General features: G+C 50.4%; 2 protein-coding genes across 3 annotated transcripts in view; one reads left to right on the top strand and one right to left on the bottom strand.

Moving 5' to 3' along the window:
* MBD6 (methyl-CpG binding domain protein 6) overlaps positions 1-8,990 on the bottom strand; it is a 41,995-nt gene extending 33,005 nt beyond the window's left edge. The window contains exon 1 of one of the 2 annotated variants that reach the window (XM_077329191.1): positions 8,909-8,990. The gene's annotated coding sequence lies outside the window, so the exon portion shown is untranslated. Of the gene's footprint in view, positions 1-2,303; positions 2,582-8,908 lie in introns of those variants that run through there. The other variant, XM_077329190.1, reaches the window with a different exon arrangement.
* A 152-nt stretch (positions 8,991-9,142) lies between these two features.
* DDIT3 (DNA damage inducible transcript 3) lies at positions 9,143-21,021 on the top strand. Its single transcript, XM_077329194.1, has 4 exons — positions 9,143-9,317; positions 11,946-11,994; positions 16,253-16,411; positions 20,268-21,021. The coding sequence occupies exons 3-4, from the start codon at positions 16,271-16,273 to the stop codon at positions 20,694-20,696; spliced, it is 570 nt and encodes a 189-aa protein (XP_077185309.1). The 5' UTR covers positions 9,143-9,317; positions 11,946-11,994; positions 16,253-16,270; the 3' UTR covers positions 20,697-21,021.
* The last annotated feature ends 14 nt before the right edge of the window (positions 21,022-21,035 follow it).

The following is a 21,035-nucleotide window of genomic DNA, read 5'->3' on the forward strand; positions in this document are numbered from 1 at the left end:
TATTTGCCATACGCAGCAAGGGGAGTTGATATTTACAAACTGCGAGATCTACGCTCACCAAGCGAGCCGTGATCTCTACATGGGTCAAACACCATTTTGCTGTATTAGTCAAAACCTGGCCGCACATGGCTATTTCATTAATGTGGCCTCCTGGCCAGCAAAAAGGAAGTAGGGAGGCCACATTAATGAAATAGCCACGTCTTCCCTGTGACCTGGTACACAGACGGAGAGAAAGCCTCCCCATCTCTAATGTCTGTAGATCATGCTGCTGCTTAAAAGCATGGGAGCAGAAGTTTGCCTATGAAGCTGGCAACCGTAACCCCCATGAACTTACAGCTGGCTGGAGTGGATGCAGCTAGTGGCCAAGGAAGGTTGGCTCCTCCCCTCCGCCCACTCTCATTGGTGGAGCCAGAGAAAGGCGGGACAAAGGCACTATAAAAGAGCTACCCAATGCAAGACAAAGTGGTCTGTGGGGTCTTGCGTTAATGGGACCTCGGATGGGTCATCGAAAAGCTACAATGATCCCAAGAGGGATCAAAGCATGTCTGTTTTCTTTCCCACTGCACTGTAGGTTCTTACCCTTTGACTCCTGAGGAACTAGTAAGTACATTTTGAATTGGCATCCCCTGAGAAGCTAGTAAAAATGTTTTATGCTGATATCTTGAAGACACGGAAGGACGAGGAATTATGCGTCTTTAATGGATGAACGGATAGGGTTGGGCCTGCTGATGGCTCCCTGTCCCTGAAGAACTTAATCTTGGTATCATGGAGTATAATACACATGCCAAGTTTTCCACTGGGGTCTCGAAAGGTGAATAGCGTGAAAGAAAACCTACAAATCTTTGAGAAGTAGCATTTATGGAGCTCCAGTGAGGACCACTGCACAGACTCGCCAACAGAAAACAAGCGAGGGTGGGAAACCACTGATCGAATTGTGACAACCTGGGCTGGTTAGTGATACTCGCTGGACAATGGACAATATTAATGTTCTCAGAATCATGGAAGGGACTTACAGGGTCATCTAGTCCAACCCCCTGCACAATCCTTATTACAGTGTTTTTGGTTACGGGGGGAAGGGGATGAGACCTCTTGTGTGTTATGTGACCCCCACTAGGAACTTGAAACACGTCAGCTCAGCTAGTTATACTCCTTTGCTGGAATTTCAGTTGTTTTCCAACAGTATATCAACTTAGAAGGGTCAAGATGTGCCCAGAGTAAGATTTAACTATGAACTAGGAGCTTGCATTACACTGTTTGCATGTTATCTCCTGGATCTATGCAAACCTGCACTCCTTCGGCTTGAACCCACTGACGTCCAGGAATCCTGTTTGGGAATCCCAAGGATCCTGCTGGCCAAGGGTTTTCCGTGCCTGGTAAAATATCTTCCAGGAAGCAAAGGAGATAAAATTTGGGCAGCCTTCCCTGCAGGGAGATTACTAGGGTGGTTGTGCAAGCCAAGGGAAAATGTATATATGGGACTCACCTAGTGACCCCCAGGAAACCCTTTCTCTGGCTTCAACGGGGGACGCTGCAGTCAAGGAGGCCTAATACCTCAGAATCCCATTTGTAGGTTAGTTAAAGACAGGAGAGGGGAAGATCGGGGCTGCATCTGAGCCCCCCTCCTCCCTGGTGTCCCATTAACACCTCAGAGGGGGCTGGGGGAGGGAATTATAAACCTTGACAGGTCCCTTTCCTTTCCGACAGAATTCACCACCTGCTCTCTGGGTGTATAGGAGGGGAATTCACCGGCTGGGGCACAACTCTGCCCAACTTCTCCCCCCCCCCCGCACACACACACACACACTATTACACCACCTGATTTTTGCAGTATGCAAGCTGCACTCTTCTCCCCCCCCCCGCATTCAATTGCATGCAATCCAACTCCAGCACCCCTTAGTAGTCCAAGCCTCTGGACTAGACCGGGGGGGGGGGGGGGGGACGACGACGACCCCCTAGCCACATTAAATTGCGAGCTTCTCCCCCCACCCCAATCCTCCAGTACAAAAAGTACCCGAGAGGAGGGGGGGTCCGATCTCTCTCCCCCAACCCCCCCTCCCCCTGCTCTGAAACGGAGCGCCTTCTCCCGCCTCCCCCCCCCCCCCCCAAACTCCACAACTCCAGCAGAAGTTTGAACTGTCAGAAAAGCTGTCGGGGAAAGATCGGCTCGCCTGTGGGCGCTGATCTCGCGATCCCCGCGCCCCGTTGCCCCCATGCACCGCCCGGGCCGGCTGCGGCGAGTGCCCGGGCGCCCCCCCCCCCCTCCTCCGCTCCTCTCCTCTCCTCTCCTCTCTCCTGGCACTTACCTTGGTTCATGGTGTGCCCCCTCCCCAGCCGCAGCTGCTGGCTCGCTCCTCCTCCCGCCCCTCCCGGGAGGGGGGGACGTCGGGGTGGTGCCCCCTGCAGGGGGCGCGCGGGGCGGGGGGCTGGGGTGCAGGGGGGGGAGATCCTCGGCGCTCTCCGCCCCCGACCCCCCCGGTGCCTGTCTCGCTCCACTCCCTCCCCCCCTGGACTCAGTGCCAGGAAGAGGAGGGGGTAGAGCGAGGGAGCTTCCTCCCTGGCATGCGCACTGGGGGACGGGGGAGGGCGGAGAGCGGGGGGGGGGGGAGAGAGAGGGAGAGAGAGAGCAGCCCTGGGAATTCCGCTCCCGGCCTTCGCCTCCGCCTCCTCCGCCGCTGCTGCTGCTGCTGGGCGCTTTTGCGCACGGGGCTCGGAGGAAAACCCGGGCCGGGCCCTTTGGGTGGCCGCGAAGTCCCGGTGCGGAGAGCGCGGCGGGGATCCGCTCGCCTGGCCCGGCCGAGACAGACAGACAGACGGCGCTCCCCGGGGATCTCTCTCTCCCTCTCTCCTCCCTGCAAGCTTGCAACGCGTCTCTCTCTCTCTCTTGCTCGCTCTGTCGTTCAACCTGCGGACCTCCAGATGTCCGTGGACTACAATTCCCATGAGCCCCTGCCAGCAAACGCTGGCAGGGGCTCATGGGGATTGTAGTCCACGGACATCTGGACGACCGCAGGTTGACTACCACTGTTTTAGGGGAATAAAGGCCACGGGGCTCGCTTTCCCCGGGGGTGGGCGAAGGGGGAGGGGGCAAGGTTGCCTCTTAGCAAAAGCGGCACCCCGAAACAGAAAGGCAACTCCCACCGTCCCGGGTGGGAGTTGGCGTCCTCCGACGGGATCGGCGCATGGGGTGGGAGTGGGCTCTGCCCGCGGTGGGGGACGACGACGACGGCAGCAGCAGCAGCATATGTTGGGATTTGCATTTTGGTGAAGCCCCCCCAAACTGCTTAAGGCAGCTCCAGCAAGGGGATGGCAAAGCTGGAGCGGGCTGCGTGGATTAGGGGGGGGGGGGATAGAAAGGGCTGTTTGCCTGGAGATGTGGGAGTGGCGTGTCGGGGGTCCCCTTGGATCCACCGCGAAGAGGCCCCGGAAAGACTCGAGGCCCGGAGATCTCAAGGTTTCCCCCTCCTGCGACAGTGGGAAGCGGTGTCGGGGGACTTTGAATTGAGAGGAACAGAGCAGAAAGCTCGATGCCCCTTTCCTGGCATTACTGCGGGAACTAGTTTGCCCTTGAAGGTTTCCTTGAAGGTTTATCTTTAAATCACTCTTTTTTTTTGGGGGGGGGGGTGTCGGTTGGCACAAAGTTCCTGTTTGTTGTGACAACAACTAACAGGGCTACCCTTCTGGAATCTGAATTAAGAGCCGGGGTTCTCCATCTTTGGGAATTTTTTAACAGAGGCTGGATAGCCATCTGACCGAGAGTCTGATTCTGTGAAGGTTCAAGGGGGTGGCAGGTGACAGTGGATGAGCGAGAGGATTGTGAGCGTCCTGCATAGTGCAGGGGGTTGGACTAGATGACCCAGGATGTCCCTTCCAACTCTATGATTCTATGATTCTAAATTCCGTCTCAACATCCGGAAGAAGTTCCTGACAGTTAGAGCGGTTCCTCAGTGGAACAGGCTTCCTCGGGAGGTGGTGGGTTCTCCATCTTTGGGAATTTTTAAACAGAGGCTGGATAGCCATCTGACCGAGAGTCTGATTCTGTGAAGGCTCAGGGGGTGGCAGGTGACAGTGGACGAGTGATAGGGTTGTGATTGTCCTGCAAAGTGCAGGGGTTGGACTAGATGACCCAGGAGGTCCCTTCCAACTCTGTGATTCTATGATTCTAAATTCCGTCTCAACATCCGGAAGAAGTTCCTGACAGTTAGAGCGGTTCCTCAGTGGAACAGGCTTCCTCGGGAGGTGGTGGGTTCTCCATCTTTGGGAATTTTTAAACAGAGGCTGGATAGCCATCTGACCGAGAGTCTGATTCTGTGAAGGCTCAAGGGGGTGGCAGGTGACAGTGGATGAGCGATACGGTTGTGAGTCCTGCACAGTGCAGGGGGTTGGACTAGATGACCCAGGAGTTCCTTTCCATTATTCTACGATTCTATGAGACCGCAGTGGGCTTTTTAGTTCTGCTTTTAATTTTCTCCTCAGGCTACAGTGCTGCAGTATGTGGAATTTTTAGTGAGGGAGTTCTTAAGGAATAATATAAGAGTAAAATTATTGTAAGAATGACATGACTGGATCACACTAAAGGCACTAAATGTGTTATGTCCTGTAAGGTGGTATGTTCTGTGGCAGTATATTCCATGATCGCATAGTATCGTGTGAAGGAGTACAATGATATAGGCTAGATATCAGGGGAAATATTTTCACAGCCAGAGTAGTTCAGCAGTGGAATAGGCTGCCTAAGAAGGTGGTGAGCTCCCCCTCACTGGCAGTCTTCAAGCAAAGGTTGGATACACACTTTTCTTGGATGCTTTAGGATGCTTAGGGCTGATCCTGTGTAGAGCAGGGGGTTGGACTAGATGGCCTGAATGGCCCCTTCCAAGTCTATGATTCTATGCGCTCAGGGAAAAGGGATATTGACTGGGCTGGATGAGTTGTGTGGACACTGGCATTGCTGCAAGCGTTGTAAACACGTGTGGATGAACGAAGACACAGTGGGCATCTGCAGAATTTCGTTTGTCCTGGTTCAGCAAGAAATCGCTTCACTGAATTTGCAGGAGGCTCAAGTGATCCACATTCCACAAATTCACCTACACATTCCTACTATGATCATGGCTCTCCTCAGAGTTGCAAGAATCTGTCAGGCAAACTCAAGAGGTCCCTATGCTGGGACACTTCCTGCTGGTTTCAGTTTTACGATGCTCTTTGGAGGGGGAAGGTCTGTTGTGGAAAACTACAATGAGCCGTACTAGTCTGAGCAGGCTCACGCCTGAACAAGCCCGTGGTCTCAAGTGAGAAAAAGCAAGAGGCTGGATGTATAAATGATTCCCTAGTCTCTCCACTCTTCTGACACAGGGCACTGACATTCTGATCTGATAAATGACTAAGACACAGCAAAATACGGTGGGCCACCAAGGGAAATCTTTTCTGAATGCAGATTTGAATCCGAAGTGCAGCTTTTATTGTCTGGGATTTGAAGGGGAAACTTATCCCAAACTTTCTCAGTGATAAGACTTGTAATGGTGAATAACTGCTGCTTAAATAATTTGTTAGCTCCCTTACCAATCATTCCCTGCAATCCAGAGTTCAGGGGCATCTAGAGTGCATTCTCATTTTTACAAATGGCAACGTTGAGGCCCCACAAGCCTACCTAGTAGCACATGAGCTAAGAATTCCACAAAAACTAAGTTATTGAAACTAGCTAGCTGAGAAGCAAATATTTCTCCATGAATTCTTCTATAAAAGGATTCTGTCGTTGACATACAATTCCTCAGCAGGAAGGCAGATGTAGAAATTGGCCCCAAAAGTATGGGGATCTTAACATACTTTAGGTAGCAGGTTGCATGCATTTGGCTCTTGTTCCACAGAGAACCAAGGGACAAGTTTTGACCTGGCGAGGCAGTTTAGCCAACTCTAGTCAGGAGTGGTGTAAGGATGTGTGGGGCCTGTAGCACCGGAACAGTTTAAGGATTTGGGGCATGGGGCCCTAGCAGACTACAGTTGCAGTGGGAACAGCCAGATTGGAGGCAGAGGAGCTCCCCACAGTGGAAAGTGGTGTCATTCCAAGTGTCCTTAAAGAGGCGAAAGGGGAGAGGAGAGATTCTACCGTCCTGATCTGTGGAGGGAGGCACAGCACCCCACATGGATAAATCGGCCCTGGTTGTAGTGTGAGCACAGTGTACTACTATGCGTGCGTGTACATTCTTCATTTTAAATGTCATGCCAGGAACAATTTAGAAAACTCTGAAGGGGCTCCTTGTAGCCAATTGCCGAATTGGGGCTGGGATGCTTGCTAAATGTTCCTATTTATGTCTAAACAACAAATTGTCTTTTTTATTTTATTCCCCACCTTTATTTTATCCCCACTTAAAAAAATTAGTGTGTTCCAGTAGGGTGCAATTCTAAACACGCTATGTGGAAAGAAGGAATTCTTATTAAAATCCATGGAATTTTCTCATTCAGTGTGCTTGGGAATGGGCTACATTTCTGTACATGCCGTTCTTTACCTTCCCGGGGAATGAGATTCTTCTCCCTCCTCCTGGCCAAGATGCATTTTGTTTTTCATTTACTACAGTGCAATTTGAAGTGGAGTTACAGCCTCCTTAAGACTGTTCATCATGCTCAAAAGTGTGACACTCTGCTGTAGGTTCGTACTGTGATTGATTGGACCAACTGGCTAAATTTCCTTGGATTTTGAAAAAGAGGATCTCGATTAATCAGGCATCATTTTTACAAACCACAATTGCATTTAAAAAAATAAGGAAGTATTCCTAAATGCAGGCAGGCAGGTACCTTTATAAGAATAAGCATTCCTATTCCCTGACCTGCATAATTTATTTATTTATTTGATTTGATTTCTATACTGCCCTTCCATATGGCTCAGGGCGGTTTACATACAACATCATAGGGGATACATGGAACGAGTCAACATACAACATAGTCAATCCATGCTAGCCTGATCTTGTTAAATCTTAGAAGCTAAGTGGGGTTAACTTTGGCTAGTCCTTGGATGGGATCTTGTGATGAGGAGGCAGGGCAATGATAAACCACCTCTGAACGTTGCCATAAGTCCACTGTGAAGGAAAGAAGGCCTCTTTCATGATGGTGCTTGGTGTAACACACATTTTTTTTAAAGACCACTTGTTTTCTTTATATGCAAACAGGTACAGACTGAATAAATTAAATGTCTTTAGAACAGGTATGCTTTCATTCTCTTATAATCCCAAAGAAATGTATAAAAACAAGCCTAATCTGGAAAATATGTTGTAAGGGGAACAGTTACAGTGTTAACGCCTGTGCGGAAACTTTTTATTGCATATTGCATGGCTTGTTGTATTTGTGTGGGGAGAGGCTGTGGTTCATTTGGAAGGCAGGCTACTCAGCAGGTCCCAAGTTCAATCCCTGGCATCTACAGCTGAAAGGATCTGGCAGCAGGTGAGGCAAAAGATTTCTGCCTCAGACCCTGGACAGCTGCTGGTGGTTAGAATAGAGCATACTGAACTTCGTGGACCAATTCAGTAGAAGGTAGGGTTCCAATGTTGGTTCGGTGGGTGGGGGGAGAGGCGGGAAGGAATGAGACCTCAGCATGGTACAAAAGCCAAAATTGCAGTTTTATCCAGGGGAACTGATTTCTGTCATGTGGTGATGAGTTATCGTACCAGAAATCTCCAGGCCTCATGTGGAGGTCAGTAACCCAATCACATGTGTATCACGCGGTTTTACTATAAATTTGATATATATTTACTAGAATTTGATATCTTTATTTCCTTAAATCCAAAACAATGTTGACCATATAAACTAAGCTCGTTATTCCCCTTTGGTTGTTGCAGCTCTTAGACCACTTTTTATGCCAATCATGCTACTCACCCTCTTCCTATACATATGTGCTGGTATCTTCCATTTCAATGTATCTGAAGAAATGTGCGTGCACACGAAAGCTTATGACATGAATAAAAGCTGGCTGGTCTTTGTTGTCCGACTCAAACTTTTTTTTATGCAGGGGTGGCAAAACTGTGGCTCCCCAGATGTGCACGGACCACAATTACCATGAACCCCTGCCATGCTGGTGGCGGGGGCTGATGGTCGCAGTGGTCCATCAGCAGCTGGAGAGCCACAGTTCGGACACCACTGTGCTACAGGGTCGCAGCAAGTAGGCTGTCACTTCACAGCACTTTCCACCACCACTTGATGACAACTGACAACTGACTTGATCCCTTCATAAGTCAGAGACTGATACCGGCAGGGGCTCATGGCAATTGTAGTCCACGGACACTTGGAGATAGATTCCAGTGGCTAGCCATATTGGTCTGAAGCAGCAGAACAAATTTTGAGTCCAGTCGCACCTTTAAGACCAACAAGGAAGGAGTTTTCATGTGCATGCATGCTTTTTCTGATGCATATTTCATGCATGAGGATGCATCTGACACAGGCTGACCTTGTATCCGAGGAATTGTGCATGCATGTGAAATCTCACACCTTGAATAAAACCTGGTTGGTCTGAACGGTGTCCCTGGACTCCATATTTGTTCCAGCCCTTAAGAGAGTCCCAGTTTGGCTGCCCTGTATGACATTATTTCAAACTTTGACGTCCACCTTGATGAGAAAGGCGGGACCATACATGAAATAAGCTACCATTTTTGAAGGAGGGGCAGCGCAAGGACCCCTCCTTGGAGTGCCCCCTCCCATTTCCCTAAAAGGGGGCCTGTCCCTTTAATTGTCGAGGGGGGGCGTGGCGTCATAAAGGCGCTCCCGAGGACGCCTCGGCCTTCCAACGCCGCGAATGGCGAGGCCAGGCTCCGAGGGAGGGGGCTCCGAAGGGCTGAGGCCTACGCTTGGAGGCCTCCTACGCCGCCGCCCCTCCCACCCTCCCCCGTCGTCAAGGGTTGCCAGGACATTGCATCACCCTCCCCGCATGACTCACCCACGGAGGGTCCCGTGACCGAGAAGGGAGGGGCGTTTCGGGAGGAGCCACTTCCGGGTGCGACGCGGCAGCCGCCGACACCACCTCCTCCTCCACCATCCCCACAGGGGACTTGCGTCAGGGGGCGGGGCAGGAAGGGCGGCGGCGATTGGACGGCGCGGCCGGCCCTGGCTTTTCCTCCAATGGCGGGGCCCGGCGGCGCCGATTGGACGGGGGTGGCGCAAGGGTTGCGTCACGCGGGGCCCCGTGGCAGGGCCTCTGGCGGGCGGCGGCAGTTGGCAGTTTGGAGCCGGCAGGAGCAGCAGCTTCAGCTTGGGCGCCGTGAGGGAGGATGAGCAGCGAGAGGAGGATGCACCGCGGGCAGCGACTGGGCGGGAAGATCGCGGACGAGAAGGGCCCGCGCAGGAAGGTGCGTGCCGAGGAAACCCCCTGTCGAAATTCTTCCCTTTTTAAAAATTATTTTATGCAGCTTCACTTTAGCTGCGAGCCGTCCCGGGTCTCTGGGAAAGGGGCGGATAAATGCAGAATTAATACATTTAAGTTTACGAGCGAATAAATAAAAGAAAATGACTGATGTTATAATATCATTGATTATAATTAATGTAATAATATCGATGGGGATGATAATCCTGGGCTCTTGGGCCCCGGTGGGGAAGAGCGGCGGACTCTAATCTGGAGAACCGGGTTTGATGCCCCACTCCTTCACCTGTAGCCTTGAACTAGCCCCAGTTCTCTCAGGGCTGTTCTCACAGAGCTCTCTCGGCCCTGCCTACCTCACAGGGTAGGAAGGCGATTGGAAGCCGCTTAGGGAATCCTGGTAGTGAAAAGTGCGGTGAAAAAAAAATCAAATTTTCCGTTCTGGAAAAGTTGGGGTTTATATAGGATGCTGGGAACTACCCTCTTGTGGGAATTTGGCAGTGTCCCAGTTGAGGCTGGATTTTCCGTGGTTTGGGTCATTCGCTGAAATACAAGGGGGAAAAGGAGAGGGTTAATTGCTTCCTCCTCTCCCCCACCCCCTGCATTTCCGCCCTTTTATAGGGTCTTGAAATATCTCATTATTTCTGGCCCCTGCAGCCAATGGGCAGGGACTGTGGTGAATTTAGTCATCCCATTTTGGCCAGAATTAATACCCAATGAGGTCAGTAGGACATTTACATCAGTTGGTAACTCATCGGTGACATCTTGCAGGATTAATGACTCTTAGGTTTCCGTCTCCCCATGAGTGGCCCAAACTCATAGAGTTTCTCTTTCCGGTCTGTGCTGCAGTTCCCTTTCTCGCTGTAGAGACTGCATTCCGTGCAAACGCTGCTAAACGGGATAGATGGTTTGGCAACCTAAACAATGAGATAGACTGTAGCATGCCGGAGGGTCTAGGAAACACGCTCTTCCTTATACAAGAAGGAGACATCTCCTTAATATTATTGTGGCAATCTTTTTGACAGAGATTGGTCATATCAGTGGAAATTGTAAAATGGAGATGTTCAAGGAAAGCTGATGGCAGCCCCAATAAAATAGCGTTCCCAGTTCATGAGGTTTCTGATCCATTTGCTAAGATGCTGGGAAGTTTTATTTATTTCTGCGTAACATGGCGAAGACACTTCAGTTTTTTCATGGCCATCTTAGCTTCCAGCATACAGAATATGTCTGGTCTCTTGTTTTGTGCAGGGGAAAGGTGGAAAAATGTGAGTGAACTGCCTGCTACAAGGCTGTGTACTCTCCCAGGGTGATCTTGTGGGTTCCTAGCAAGTGACGCTCCGACAACTGGTCAGAGAGAAGCATGGGAGGGTTGGGATCGAATTGCCACTCTGCCCTGGGTGACCTTGGGCCTGATGTCCCCCGGAGGATTGTTGTGAAGAGAAAATGAAGGACATAGAAATTATGAAAGCAGTTTTGGGGCCTTGTTGAGGGGGAAATATGGGGAAGCAATTAAATGCATAAAAATGTGACTGCTTTTGCAGCAAAAGATTCCTTAGGGACAAAAATCTTTACTGACCTTGATAGACAGGCGTGCCTTGGGGGGGGGAGGATAAGAGGTACCCCACTGAGATGCCTGGGGTGAGGGATGGCCCCACATCTCCCTGCAAAGACTGCAGAGTCTCCTGCCATGGCATTTTGCCGGCTTGGAAGGGCTGTTTGCGTGGCTCCTCGGGGAGCCCTTTTCCCCCACCTGGTTGCATAACAGTTCCTGGATCCCTAACTCTGCTGCTTTGTTGCATCACTCGGGGCTGATGAAAAACCTATGGCCTGTCCCCTGCATCAGCCGCATTCCTGTGGGGTTCCCCCTGATGTTTCTGGACGGCCTGTCACCTTAGAGCAATGCCAACGCTGAGCAAGCTGTTGGGAGAGACCCTGTAGAAGAGTCGGAGGGTATGGAACCTACGAAAGTCACTGGTCCTTCAAACAGTTTAGCTCCAGGTCCTTCACACCTGGTCAGAATGCAATATCTCCCCAGGGTTTCAATTTCAGCTCAGGTCTTGAGCATATGATATTCACAGCAACTCAGCTTAAGCTACCTGTCCTGAAATATTGCTTTTACGGACTGAAGGAGACTAGTTGTATGCGTGGTGCACTAGCCTCCGCAGAAGGATGGCTGAGGCGGTAAACGACTTTTTTCCGTCGTTTCTCCCATCTTGCCACGAGTGATAAACTTAAAATAAATGAAAATCAGAGGTCCCTTGGTGGGGGCGGGGCTGGGAACAAACTTTCGTCGTGTTTGCTGCAGCCAATAGTCTCAAAGGAAAAAAAAACACCAGGTTAGCAAAGTTGTTGTAGATCCTTGAGTATGCTACCTTTAAAAAGCACTTCATCTGGAATCAGTGCAGAAAGAGAGATAACATTTCCGGCTGTGTGAATGTACCAGAATTCCCTTATTGAGGGTCTGTGGCTAAAATCAAAAGCTTGTGTATGGGGGAGGTTTGGGGGTGCATGTTCCACAGCCTTTTTCTGACCCCTGTTCCTTTGGGGTGGATAGGAATGCGTATCAGAACTTTCGGTACAGATCATAACAGTGCCCCTTTTTTCCCCTCCCTCCCTGCAGCTTCGAATGAAGACACGTGTCCTAATACATCATCACACTTGAAAGCGAGGTAAGAGTCCCGGCTGAGAGAGGGAAGAAGCCTAGATTACCCAGAATGCTGTTTGATTGCCGCTGTCATAAAAATCCGATGCTCCAAACTAACGTATTCTTTTATTTTACGATTTGTTTTAAATTATATTAAATGACCGTATTCTTTTGGTCTTTTATGTACTGACTTTATATAACTTGGTCTGAACGACTATAATAAAGTTCGACTGACTGTTTGGGTGCTGTAAAGTTAAATTGTGTAAATGGAAGAACTATCAGATTTGGGCTGCAATTCTGTACCCATCCAGAAGAAAGCCCCTTTGAACGATGTGGGTTTTACTCATGAGCAAATATGCCTAGTCCCAAGCTGCGTAGCCCAGGCTAACCTGATCTCATCAGATCTCAGAAACTGGCCAGTATTCGGATGGGAGACCATAAAGGAATACCAGAGTCACCGCTCAGAAGCAGCCAATGGCAAAGGACCTCTGAATGTCTCTTTCCTTGAAAACCTTATGGGGTAACCATAGGTCAGCTGGGACTTGACATTCCCAAATCCCGAAAGCAACTGTGGTCCTTGAGCCCAACAGAAGGGTGTACCCTGCACTATCTTTGTACAACCTTGTGGAATATGACAGGGGAACGCATTCCTGTGTAACTATGACAGATTATTTGCTGTTGTCTGGCCTCCACTGGCGTCAGTGTGGCTTTCACCGTCCCTGCGCCTGCCATGAGCGGTCATGCTTATTTGGAAAATCTGATTTAAGAGCTGCAGGTTTTCAAACTGTAACAAGCTGACCCTTTCATTGTGGAAGTTCAGTGACTTTCACTTTGGTGCTTTCCAAGGGTGTTTGCCATTTTTTATCTCATCTAAGGAACCTCTGATGATCGCTAAGGGTCCCCTGGGCTCTTTGGTATATCGTTTGGAAGCCACGTCACTGCTGTAACACGAGTCAGTGGAGCGTGTGCTTTGGTATGTTTGGTCACCATGGATCGGTCCTCAAGGGTAACTTTGATTGCAATCCGTTTAGCCCTGCCTGATGAAACGGTTTGGAGCTCGGTTGCATTGCCAGCGTGTTTACGGCTGGTTGAACTAGGGCCGTGGATTCAGTATGAGAATCGGACAAGTTTTAAAAATACAAAGGGAAGAGGGGGTGGATGTGGTATATGGTAAGGAGACGCCCTCATCTGGATAATCTAGTGTTGCCTAGTCTTGTCAGGTCTTGGAAGCTAAGTAGGGTCAGCCCTGGTTAGTATTTGGATGGGGGGGGGGGCTAAGGAAGTCCTGGGTTGGTAAAGAGACAAAACCACCTCTGAAAATCTTTTGGTTTAAAATCCCTATGGGGTTACCATTGTCTGTGACTTGATAGCCCTTGACAACCTAGGGTAGTCCAATCTGGAGGCAGCTTGGTTGTAGTGGTTAAGAGTGGCAATCTTCTAATCTGGAGAACCCGGTTTGATTCCCTGCTCCTCCACAGGTAGCCAGCTAGGGTGACCTTGGGCTAGTCACAGTCCTGTTAGAACTGTTCTCACAGAGCCGTCCTGTCAGAGCTCTCTCAGCCCCACCTGCCTCACAGAGTGACTTTTGTGAGGAGAGGAAGAGAAGGCGATTGTAAGCCACTTTGAGCCTCCTTCTGGTAGAGAAAAGCAGGGTATAAACATCATCTTGGAAGCTAAGTAGGGTCAGCCCTGAGTGGTCTTCCAACTGCCAGCAGGGATATGGCCAAAAAAAGCCATCTTTTTCTTGACTCTGTCTTATCTATTCCATCAAGGGGAGGAGCTATGGCTCAGCAGTCAGCCATCTTCCAGAGATCCCAGGCTCTATTCCCAGCATCTCCAGCTGAAAGAATCGTGCAGCAAAGCAGTGGTCCCCAACCTTTTTATCACTGGGGATCGGTCAATGCTTGACAACTTTACTGAGGCCCGGGGGGGGGGGTAGTCTTTTGCTGAGGAGCGTCGCTGCCACTGCCGCCTGAGACCTTGCTCCGCTTGCTTTCCCACCGGTGCTCGTGACTTCCTGCTGCCCGCTGGGGGCACTGCCAGCAGCAGCTGCGCCGTGCCACGCCGAGGGGGAGGCCCAGCCATGGTGGCCGCCAGAGAGCACCAAAGGTGAGCCGGTGGCAGTGGCAGGGCAGCCCCCGAGCCAGCAGCCAGGGAGGAAGACAAGGTGGAGCTGCGGCCCAGGACCGACTGATCCACGGACCGGTACTGGACCCGGACCGGGGGTTGGGGACCACTGCAGTAGGGGATGTGGAAACCCTTGGCCATAAGACCTTGAAGAACCACTGTCAGTCTTAACACACAACACAGATCTTGATGGACCAGAGGCTTCCTTCAGTATAAGACAGCTCCATCTATCCTGATAATTGTGGAAGAATCCTCACTCAGTGATTAGGAATATAACATGCCTAACTGGTGGCAGCTTTACTTATGAGCCCCCTCTCCCTACATACGGTTGTCATGCTATTTGGGCCTTTTACAACAGGAGATACGAACAAGCTTTTTAGGGTCAGTGTTAAGACAGTACGGGATCCAGTGGCTAACTGAACCAAGCAAGGCTTTGCACAGTCAGAATGATAAGCAGCGGGTGTCTTTTCAGTGGCATGCATCGGTCCACCGAAGCTGTAAAAGCAGTGGATATCTGAATTAATGTGTCCGTCCTCGAAGCAGCTTCCATTATTGAAGGAGGATATCATGGGAAGGGGCTGCAACAGCAGTGACTGTCAGGCTCTCTAGATCAGGGGTAGTCAACCCTGTGGTCCTCCAGATGTTCATGGACTACAATTCCCATGAGCCCCTGCCAGCCAACACTGAGCAAGCTGTTGGGAGAGCCCCTGTAGAAGAGTTGGAGGGTATGGAACCTATACTGGCATTTTTGTGGTATGCTAGCCGCCGCCACCCTCATCCAAAGTTGAGTGAAGTATCCCAGCTTAAGCAGCATAGGTACACTGCCTCATACATAGACGTGCCAGTGGGAACCTTGGAAGCAGAGAGACGTTTGCCGCATTCACCCAAACCACTGCAGGTTGGGGAAATTTGAAAGACCACTAGTTTCCTGGAGAGAGAAAACTCTGAGGTGGGTTCTCCATCTTTGGAAATGTTTAAGCAGAGGCTGGATAGCTGTCTGACAGAGAGACTGTTTCTGTGAAGGTTCAAGGGGGTGGCAGGTGACAGTGGATGAGCGATTGGGATGTGAGTGTCCTGGATAGTGCAGGGGGTTGGACTAGATGACCCAGGAGGTCCCTTCCAACCCTATGATTCTCTTAACCACTTGCTCTGGGAAAATATAGTTGTCGCATTGCAGGTTCCTGTGTGATTTTTGGTGTCCAGGGAGTTCTCTGCCTTTGCTTGCCTGGAGCTTTAGGATGCTTAGGGCTGATCCTGCGTTGAGCAGGGGGTTGGACTAGATGGCCTGTATGGGCCCTTCCAACTCTATGATTCTATGAGCCTTGCAAGCCTGGGAGGCCTTCTGCAAGCGGCTGATAAACTCTCCGCTGTCAGGCGTGTCCTAGCGTGCCTCAGGGCCACTGAAAGAGGAATGGCTGGCAATCACAGGAATGCCTGGCCGCCACTCCCTGCCTGTCTTATGACTGTGACTCACCTCGTATTTCTAGCAGGAGGCCCTTCCAAAGGGGAGAGTCCTCCAGTGAGTCACTGCCAGGCCTTAACCAAATCCTGGACTGCCTTCCTCAGTTTCCCTGCGATAGAGACGGGGTAGATTTGCCAGCCGGGCAAGAAGGGTCCTTTCATCCTGCTCTGATATTTGTGCCGGTTTTAAACACATTTTCTTTTTTTTAAAGAAAGCCTACTCCATTCAGGAAAAGATCTAAATGTGTAAGAACGCATTGAAGATGGCATATTTACATAGCATCGCATGTGTCCTTTGAAGTCCTACTCCTAAGAATGTAGGAGGTTTGTGACTTCGGCACAATTTAGCCTGAAGAAGTGAATTTCTGTCAGACACCCCCCCCCCCCCCCCGGGCACTAGGTGCAGTCTTTGCTTGGAAATGAACAAGTGCTCTGAGCCCAGGAGGAGTTTACCTGGACAGCAAGTATCACCCTTCTTCTGGATCTAGGCAAAAATTCCTTTAAAGAACGATGCATGATAGCATAGCCAATATCCATAATGGGCTGCTTGCCACCCTCACTCAGTTCCCTGAGCTTGAACAAACTGGTTTTCTTAGTAAGAAATTATTTCCTTGGCTGAGAGGATGGGTAACTTGACTTTAAAAAAAAAAAGCCCTCCTGTTTCTTGATGCACATTTTTTTCCTCCCCCACACAGCCTGGCTGCACGTTAACCATGATGGCAGAATCGCTGCCCTTCCCTACGGACACCCCAGTGCCCAGCTGGGAGCTGGAATCCTGGTACGAGGACTTGCAGGAAGTGCTTTCCTCAGACGTCGCCAACAGGACAGGCCCCCCTGTAGGGGGAGAGGAGCAGGTGAGTAAACTGGAGCACCCGAATCCTTTGTGTCTCATAGAGAGGTTACGCTCATTGTGTTAGGTAATCTCGTCCCAACGGTGTTTCTCCTTCTGTGTTCTGCAGCACTTCTCCGTTTTAAATTTCCGTGAAGAATTCCTATATTGCCAGACTCTTCAGAGCTGAAGGGAGCTCCGGCTTGCCGTAGTTTTGGTTTTTGTTCATGTGACATTTCAACCCTGACCAACTAATGCTTTTCCCACCATGCTTTCTTACAGCTCACAACATTAATTTGTCCAAATCCTAGTATGTTTAGAGACATCCTTTTGTTTAGCTTGTGATCTTTCCCAACCTCAACCCCTTGGAGAAATTTTTTTAAGGAGGAATTTTAATTCTGCCAGCCAAAAGCCTTTGGTAGCATCTTTCGAGGTGTTACAGAGTTTTCTGCCTCCCTCTTCAATCCTGTTAATATGAATCAAATGTATGCTAATCACAAAAGCTTAAAACTGACTCAGTATGGTTGTTGCTAAAAACGGAGGGCCACACAAACCCATGAGCAACCTGATTCACAGCACAAACAAGTATAGTGTTACCCAGTGGAACTGGGGGATGAAGACACACAAAGTGAGACTTGCATCCCTCGTAGAAAGAAAACCCCGTACTAATGCTTTGTGGAAGAGTGACTCTAAGGAATCAGTCCAGCACCACCTGCCCTGATGAGGAATTCAAGTGTCACCCTTTGTTATTACTACAGATGGGCCAGGGGCAGAATTAAGTCCTGAAAGTTTAGACCTTCAGAGCCCTAAACGGTCTGGGGCTTTAGTCTCTGCGGGGCTGTCTCTCCCTTTACGTCCCCCAAAGAAATCTTAGAGAAAGCACCCAACACCGGCTCAGGATCCCTGGACCCGGTGGTATGCTGGGCCTAACAAAATCAGCCCTGCAGAGCTTTGAAAGTTCTGCAGGGCCTTTAAGACGAGCTCTTCCGCCAGGCCTCTGGTTGAGGCCTAGAATACAGTAAGATCAGTAATCTAGGTCAGGGGTAGTCAACTTGTGGTCCTCCAGATATTCATGGACTACAATTCCCATGAGCCCCTGCCAGTGTTTGCTGGCAGGGGCTCATGGGAAATGTAGTCCATGAACATTTGGAGGACCACAGGTTGACTACCCCTGATCTAGGAGTCCTCCCTGCCTAAATCCATCAGGTTAATTTCCATCTGAGGGACAGATTCTCTCATACAGCCTGTCTCCTCTCTATTACGGTAAGACTGCACCATCCGGCGCAGTAGATTTAAAATTAATTTTAGAGAAATGGCGTGGTTTAAATATTAATATTTGTGTGCTTTAATTTTATTTTTATTTTTTTTGGGGGGGGGGAATCAATGTCTGTATTTTAGTACGCTGTGACCAGGATAGAAGCACGATATTAAATCAAGAGCGTTGGTTGCTCATTGTCTGAAGGATGTTAGTTAGGGAAAGGGTACCGCGCCTCCCCCCGAATCTGAGAAGGGACAGGCTGCCCAGTTCCTGCTGATAAGCCTGAACTGCAAGTATGCAGGCAGAAAACGTTAATTGACTCAGCTTGGTTGGAATGTGGACTTCGGAAGAGGCTGGCACACGTTTTCTCTCCCTTGGAGGGGGGGGGGGAAGGGGCGGTAGTGGCGGTGAATGAGGGAGTTGCGTGTGTGTGTGTATGTGTGTTTGCAGGCAGAGCTGGCTATGATTCTGAATAATAGTCCCTAGAGGTAGCTCACCAACTGGACTTCAATTATCATGAGCCATGGTAGTCCATGGACACGTGGTGAGCCACAGTTTGGCCACCCATGCCCTACTGGACGGCTGGTGCATGGCTATGGAAGCAGTCAGTATAAGAAGGCCCAGTCCAAGGCTGAGGGTTTCAAGGGAGAAGGGGGGCGAACCAGGCAAACACTAAAGACCGTCTGTCTTTCAGTGGGGAGCACGTGTCATTAAAATTTAAACCCTGGTGGTTGTAGAGCGTTGGCACACGTGCTTTTTTCCTCTCTCTTGCCCCCAGGCACAGAGGTGTGCCTTGAAGCGAATGGGGGAACGCCCTGCTTGCTTCCACGGTCACTAACAGGAATCCAGCCTATGGGCTGGATTGCTTGCTGCTGGCACACTGACTTTACCAAAATGTGTAAAAAGAGTTTTTAAAATCATGAAACGTTGAGACATTACAACAAGGATGTCCCCATGAGGGCTAGTGGCCCTCACCACTTTTGAAAATCCCAACCATAAGAATGATTGAATTGAGAAACGGTTCTGCTTTCGATGGTAAACCCGACTCATTTAAATCAGTGTGGTGTCAGGGAGTTGGGCGATTTAGGTGCATCCGTACAATATCCCTGTGTGGGTTCTAGTACTCCCTCGAAATCTGTGTCCAAGCAACTATTCCTTGTGCCCCTTCTATCTAACCCCCCCAATATCTTTTAGCTTTTCCACTACTATCTAACCCCCCCCAATATCTTTTAGCTTTTCCACTACTATCTAACCCCCCCAATATCTTTTAGCTTTTCCACTACTATCTAACCCCCCCAATATCTTTTAGCTTTTCCACTACTTCTAAACGCTGTGAAATTAGGAAAGCTACATTTCAAAAGGAGCACCAAAGAAGTCCTCAAGACCAGTGGTCCCCAACCTTTTTATCACCGGGGACCACTCAACGCCGGGGACCACTCAACGCCTTTTACTGAGGCCCGGTGGGGGGGATAGTTTACTCCTCTACTCTCAACCACTGCCCTAACACTCTCTGATCGCTATGGTAATGTTTAAACATCCCTTCAAAATAAGATACAGACACGCCACAACAATGAAGTGTGTTGTAAAGGGCTGGGGGGGATGAAGTAAAGGGGGGGGGAGAAGGCGTCCTTCGGGGCCCACCTCCAATTAGTTGAAGGACCACATGTGGTCCGCGGCCCACAGGTTGGGGATCGCTACTCAAGACGACCCCTCGACTTTCACAGCCCCTCCAACTTTCAGCTCTTGTGGAATTCTTACTGGACCAGTATGAAGTATGCACGTAGTGGGGGCTGCCCTCCCACCCTGCCTTTAGACATTAATAGACCTGTTTTGTCTTACGCTTTTGAAAGATTACACTGAAGTTCTCATCAAAGAACAACCAAGCAGCTTTAGGGAACCCCAGTGCTAGAAAGCTGCCCCGTCTGTCTTTTCAATTTTGAGTGGCAAACTTGAGACTGTTTCCATTTTCATCATGATCAGTTGAGGATGAGCAGATTCCTTCCACTTATGTAAAGATTCAGTTCCCCTCTACTACGGGGAACTTGTTCTGTCAAAGAGTTCACCTCATGGAGCAGAACCCTAAACTTTGGAGAAGGAATGGTCCAAAGGTGAGATGAGTACTTAAGGAACTGTGTCAAGGGCCCATGAGAGGTTCTTTGGAAGGAAGTGGCCTGTTGTGATAGTCAAGAGCCAGCTTGGTGTAGTGGTTAGGTATGTGGACTTCTAATCTGGCGAACTGAGTTTGATTCCACGCTCCCCCACATGCAGCCAGCTGGGTGACCTTGGGCTTGTCACAGCACTGATAGAGCTGTTCTGACTGAGCAGTGATATCAGGACACTTCAGCCTCACCTCCCTCACAGGGTGTGGAGAGGAAAGGGAAGGCGACTGTAAGCCGCTTTGACTCCTTCGGGTAGAGAAAAGTAGCTTATAAGAACCAACTCTTCCTCTTCAAATCTCACCTAAGCACACTTCATTTCCTCTCTCCGTAGTTACTCCAACTCCATCTTATGGGCCTGCTAGTTAATCACGTATTTAGGCCTCCTCCAGGCCTTATTATCTTTATCCACTACGCTAGTATGTGGCTTGCCTCCTGACCTCAGCCTCCCTCTGTTTCCCTTACAGGAGGAGTTTATCGAGGTGGACGGCTCCCCCCTGCTGTGGAGCCTAGAGACCTCCAGTCCCTTGGAGCTCACTGGGGGCGAGGCTGCCGGGACCTGTGAGCTGGACCCCGATCTCACAGCCCAACTTCTGGAACTGCTAGGCGAGGAGCCGGCAGGGCCCGCCGAGTCTGACTGCAGCCACAGCTCCCCAGCCCAGACTGGCACGGACGACGACGAAGGGGCGCCTTCCAGCCGGAAGAGGAAGCGGAGTGGGCAGCCTCAGGGCGGCAAGAGGCAGCGCGGCAGGGAGCGGGAACAGGAGAACGAGCGCCGGGTGGCCGAGCTGACTGCCCACAACCAGCGGCTCCAGGAGGAAATCGAGCGGCTGAGCGCGGAGGTGGAAGCCACCAGGGCGGCGCTCATCCAGCGGATGGTGAACCTCAAGAGTTGAGGGGAGGGGAGGAGCAGCTCTTCCCGTCTGCACCAGAATGGGCCTTCCCCTTTGCCCACTGGGCGTGAACAATGCAAGCTTCAGACTTTTGCAAGTTGGCAAGTGGGGAGCATCGGTGAACTTGACTCGGCAGGCTCAGGCCGAATGATATCAGTCTGCTCCGGATGGATCATTCAGCGCTTGTGTGGGCTGGCTTTGTGGAACTGGACCATGAAGCGCAGGCGAGGCTCACATGCGCCGAGCAACCGGGCTGGTGCTTGGTTTCAGGCCTGGCAGTTCTAGAGTGGGGACCTTGTCAGTTGGACCACATTTATCACTTTGGGGGGGGGGGGGCGGGGT

This window comes from Paroedura picta, chromosome 3 (assembly GCF_049243985.1).
Source record: "Paroedura picta isolate Pp20150507F chromosome 3, Ppicta_v3.0, whole genome shotgun sequence".
Lineage (NCBI taxonomy): Eukaryota > Metazoa > Chordata > Lepidosauria > Squamata > Gekkonidae > Paroedura > Paroedura picta.

Excerpts from the sequence above, each read along its gene's own strand:
- DDIT3 (XM_077329194.1), top strand. The coding sequence starts at position 16,271 with ATGATGGCAGAATCGCTGCCCTTCCCTACGGACACCCCAGTGCCCAGC. Across the intron at positions 16,412-20,267 it reads CTGTAGGGGGAGAGGAGCAG|GAGGAGTTTATCGAGGTGGA; the intron begins GTGAGTAAACTG and ends TTTCCCTTACAG.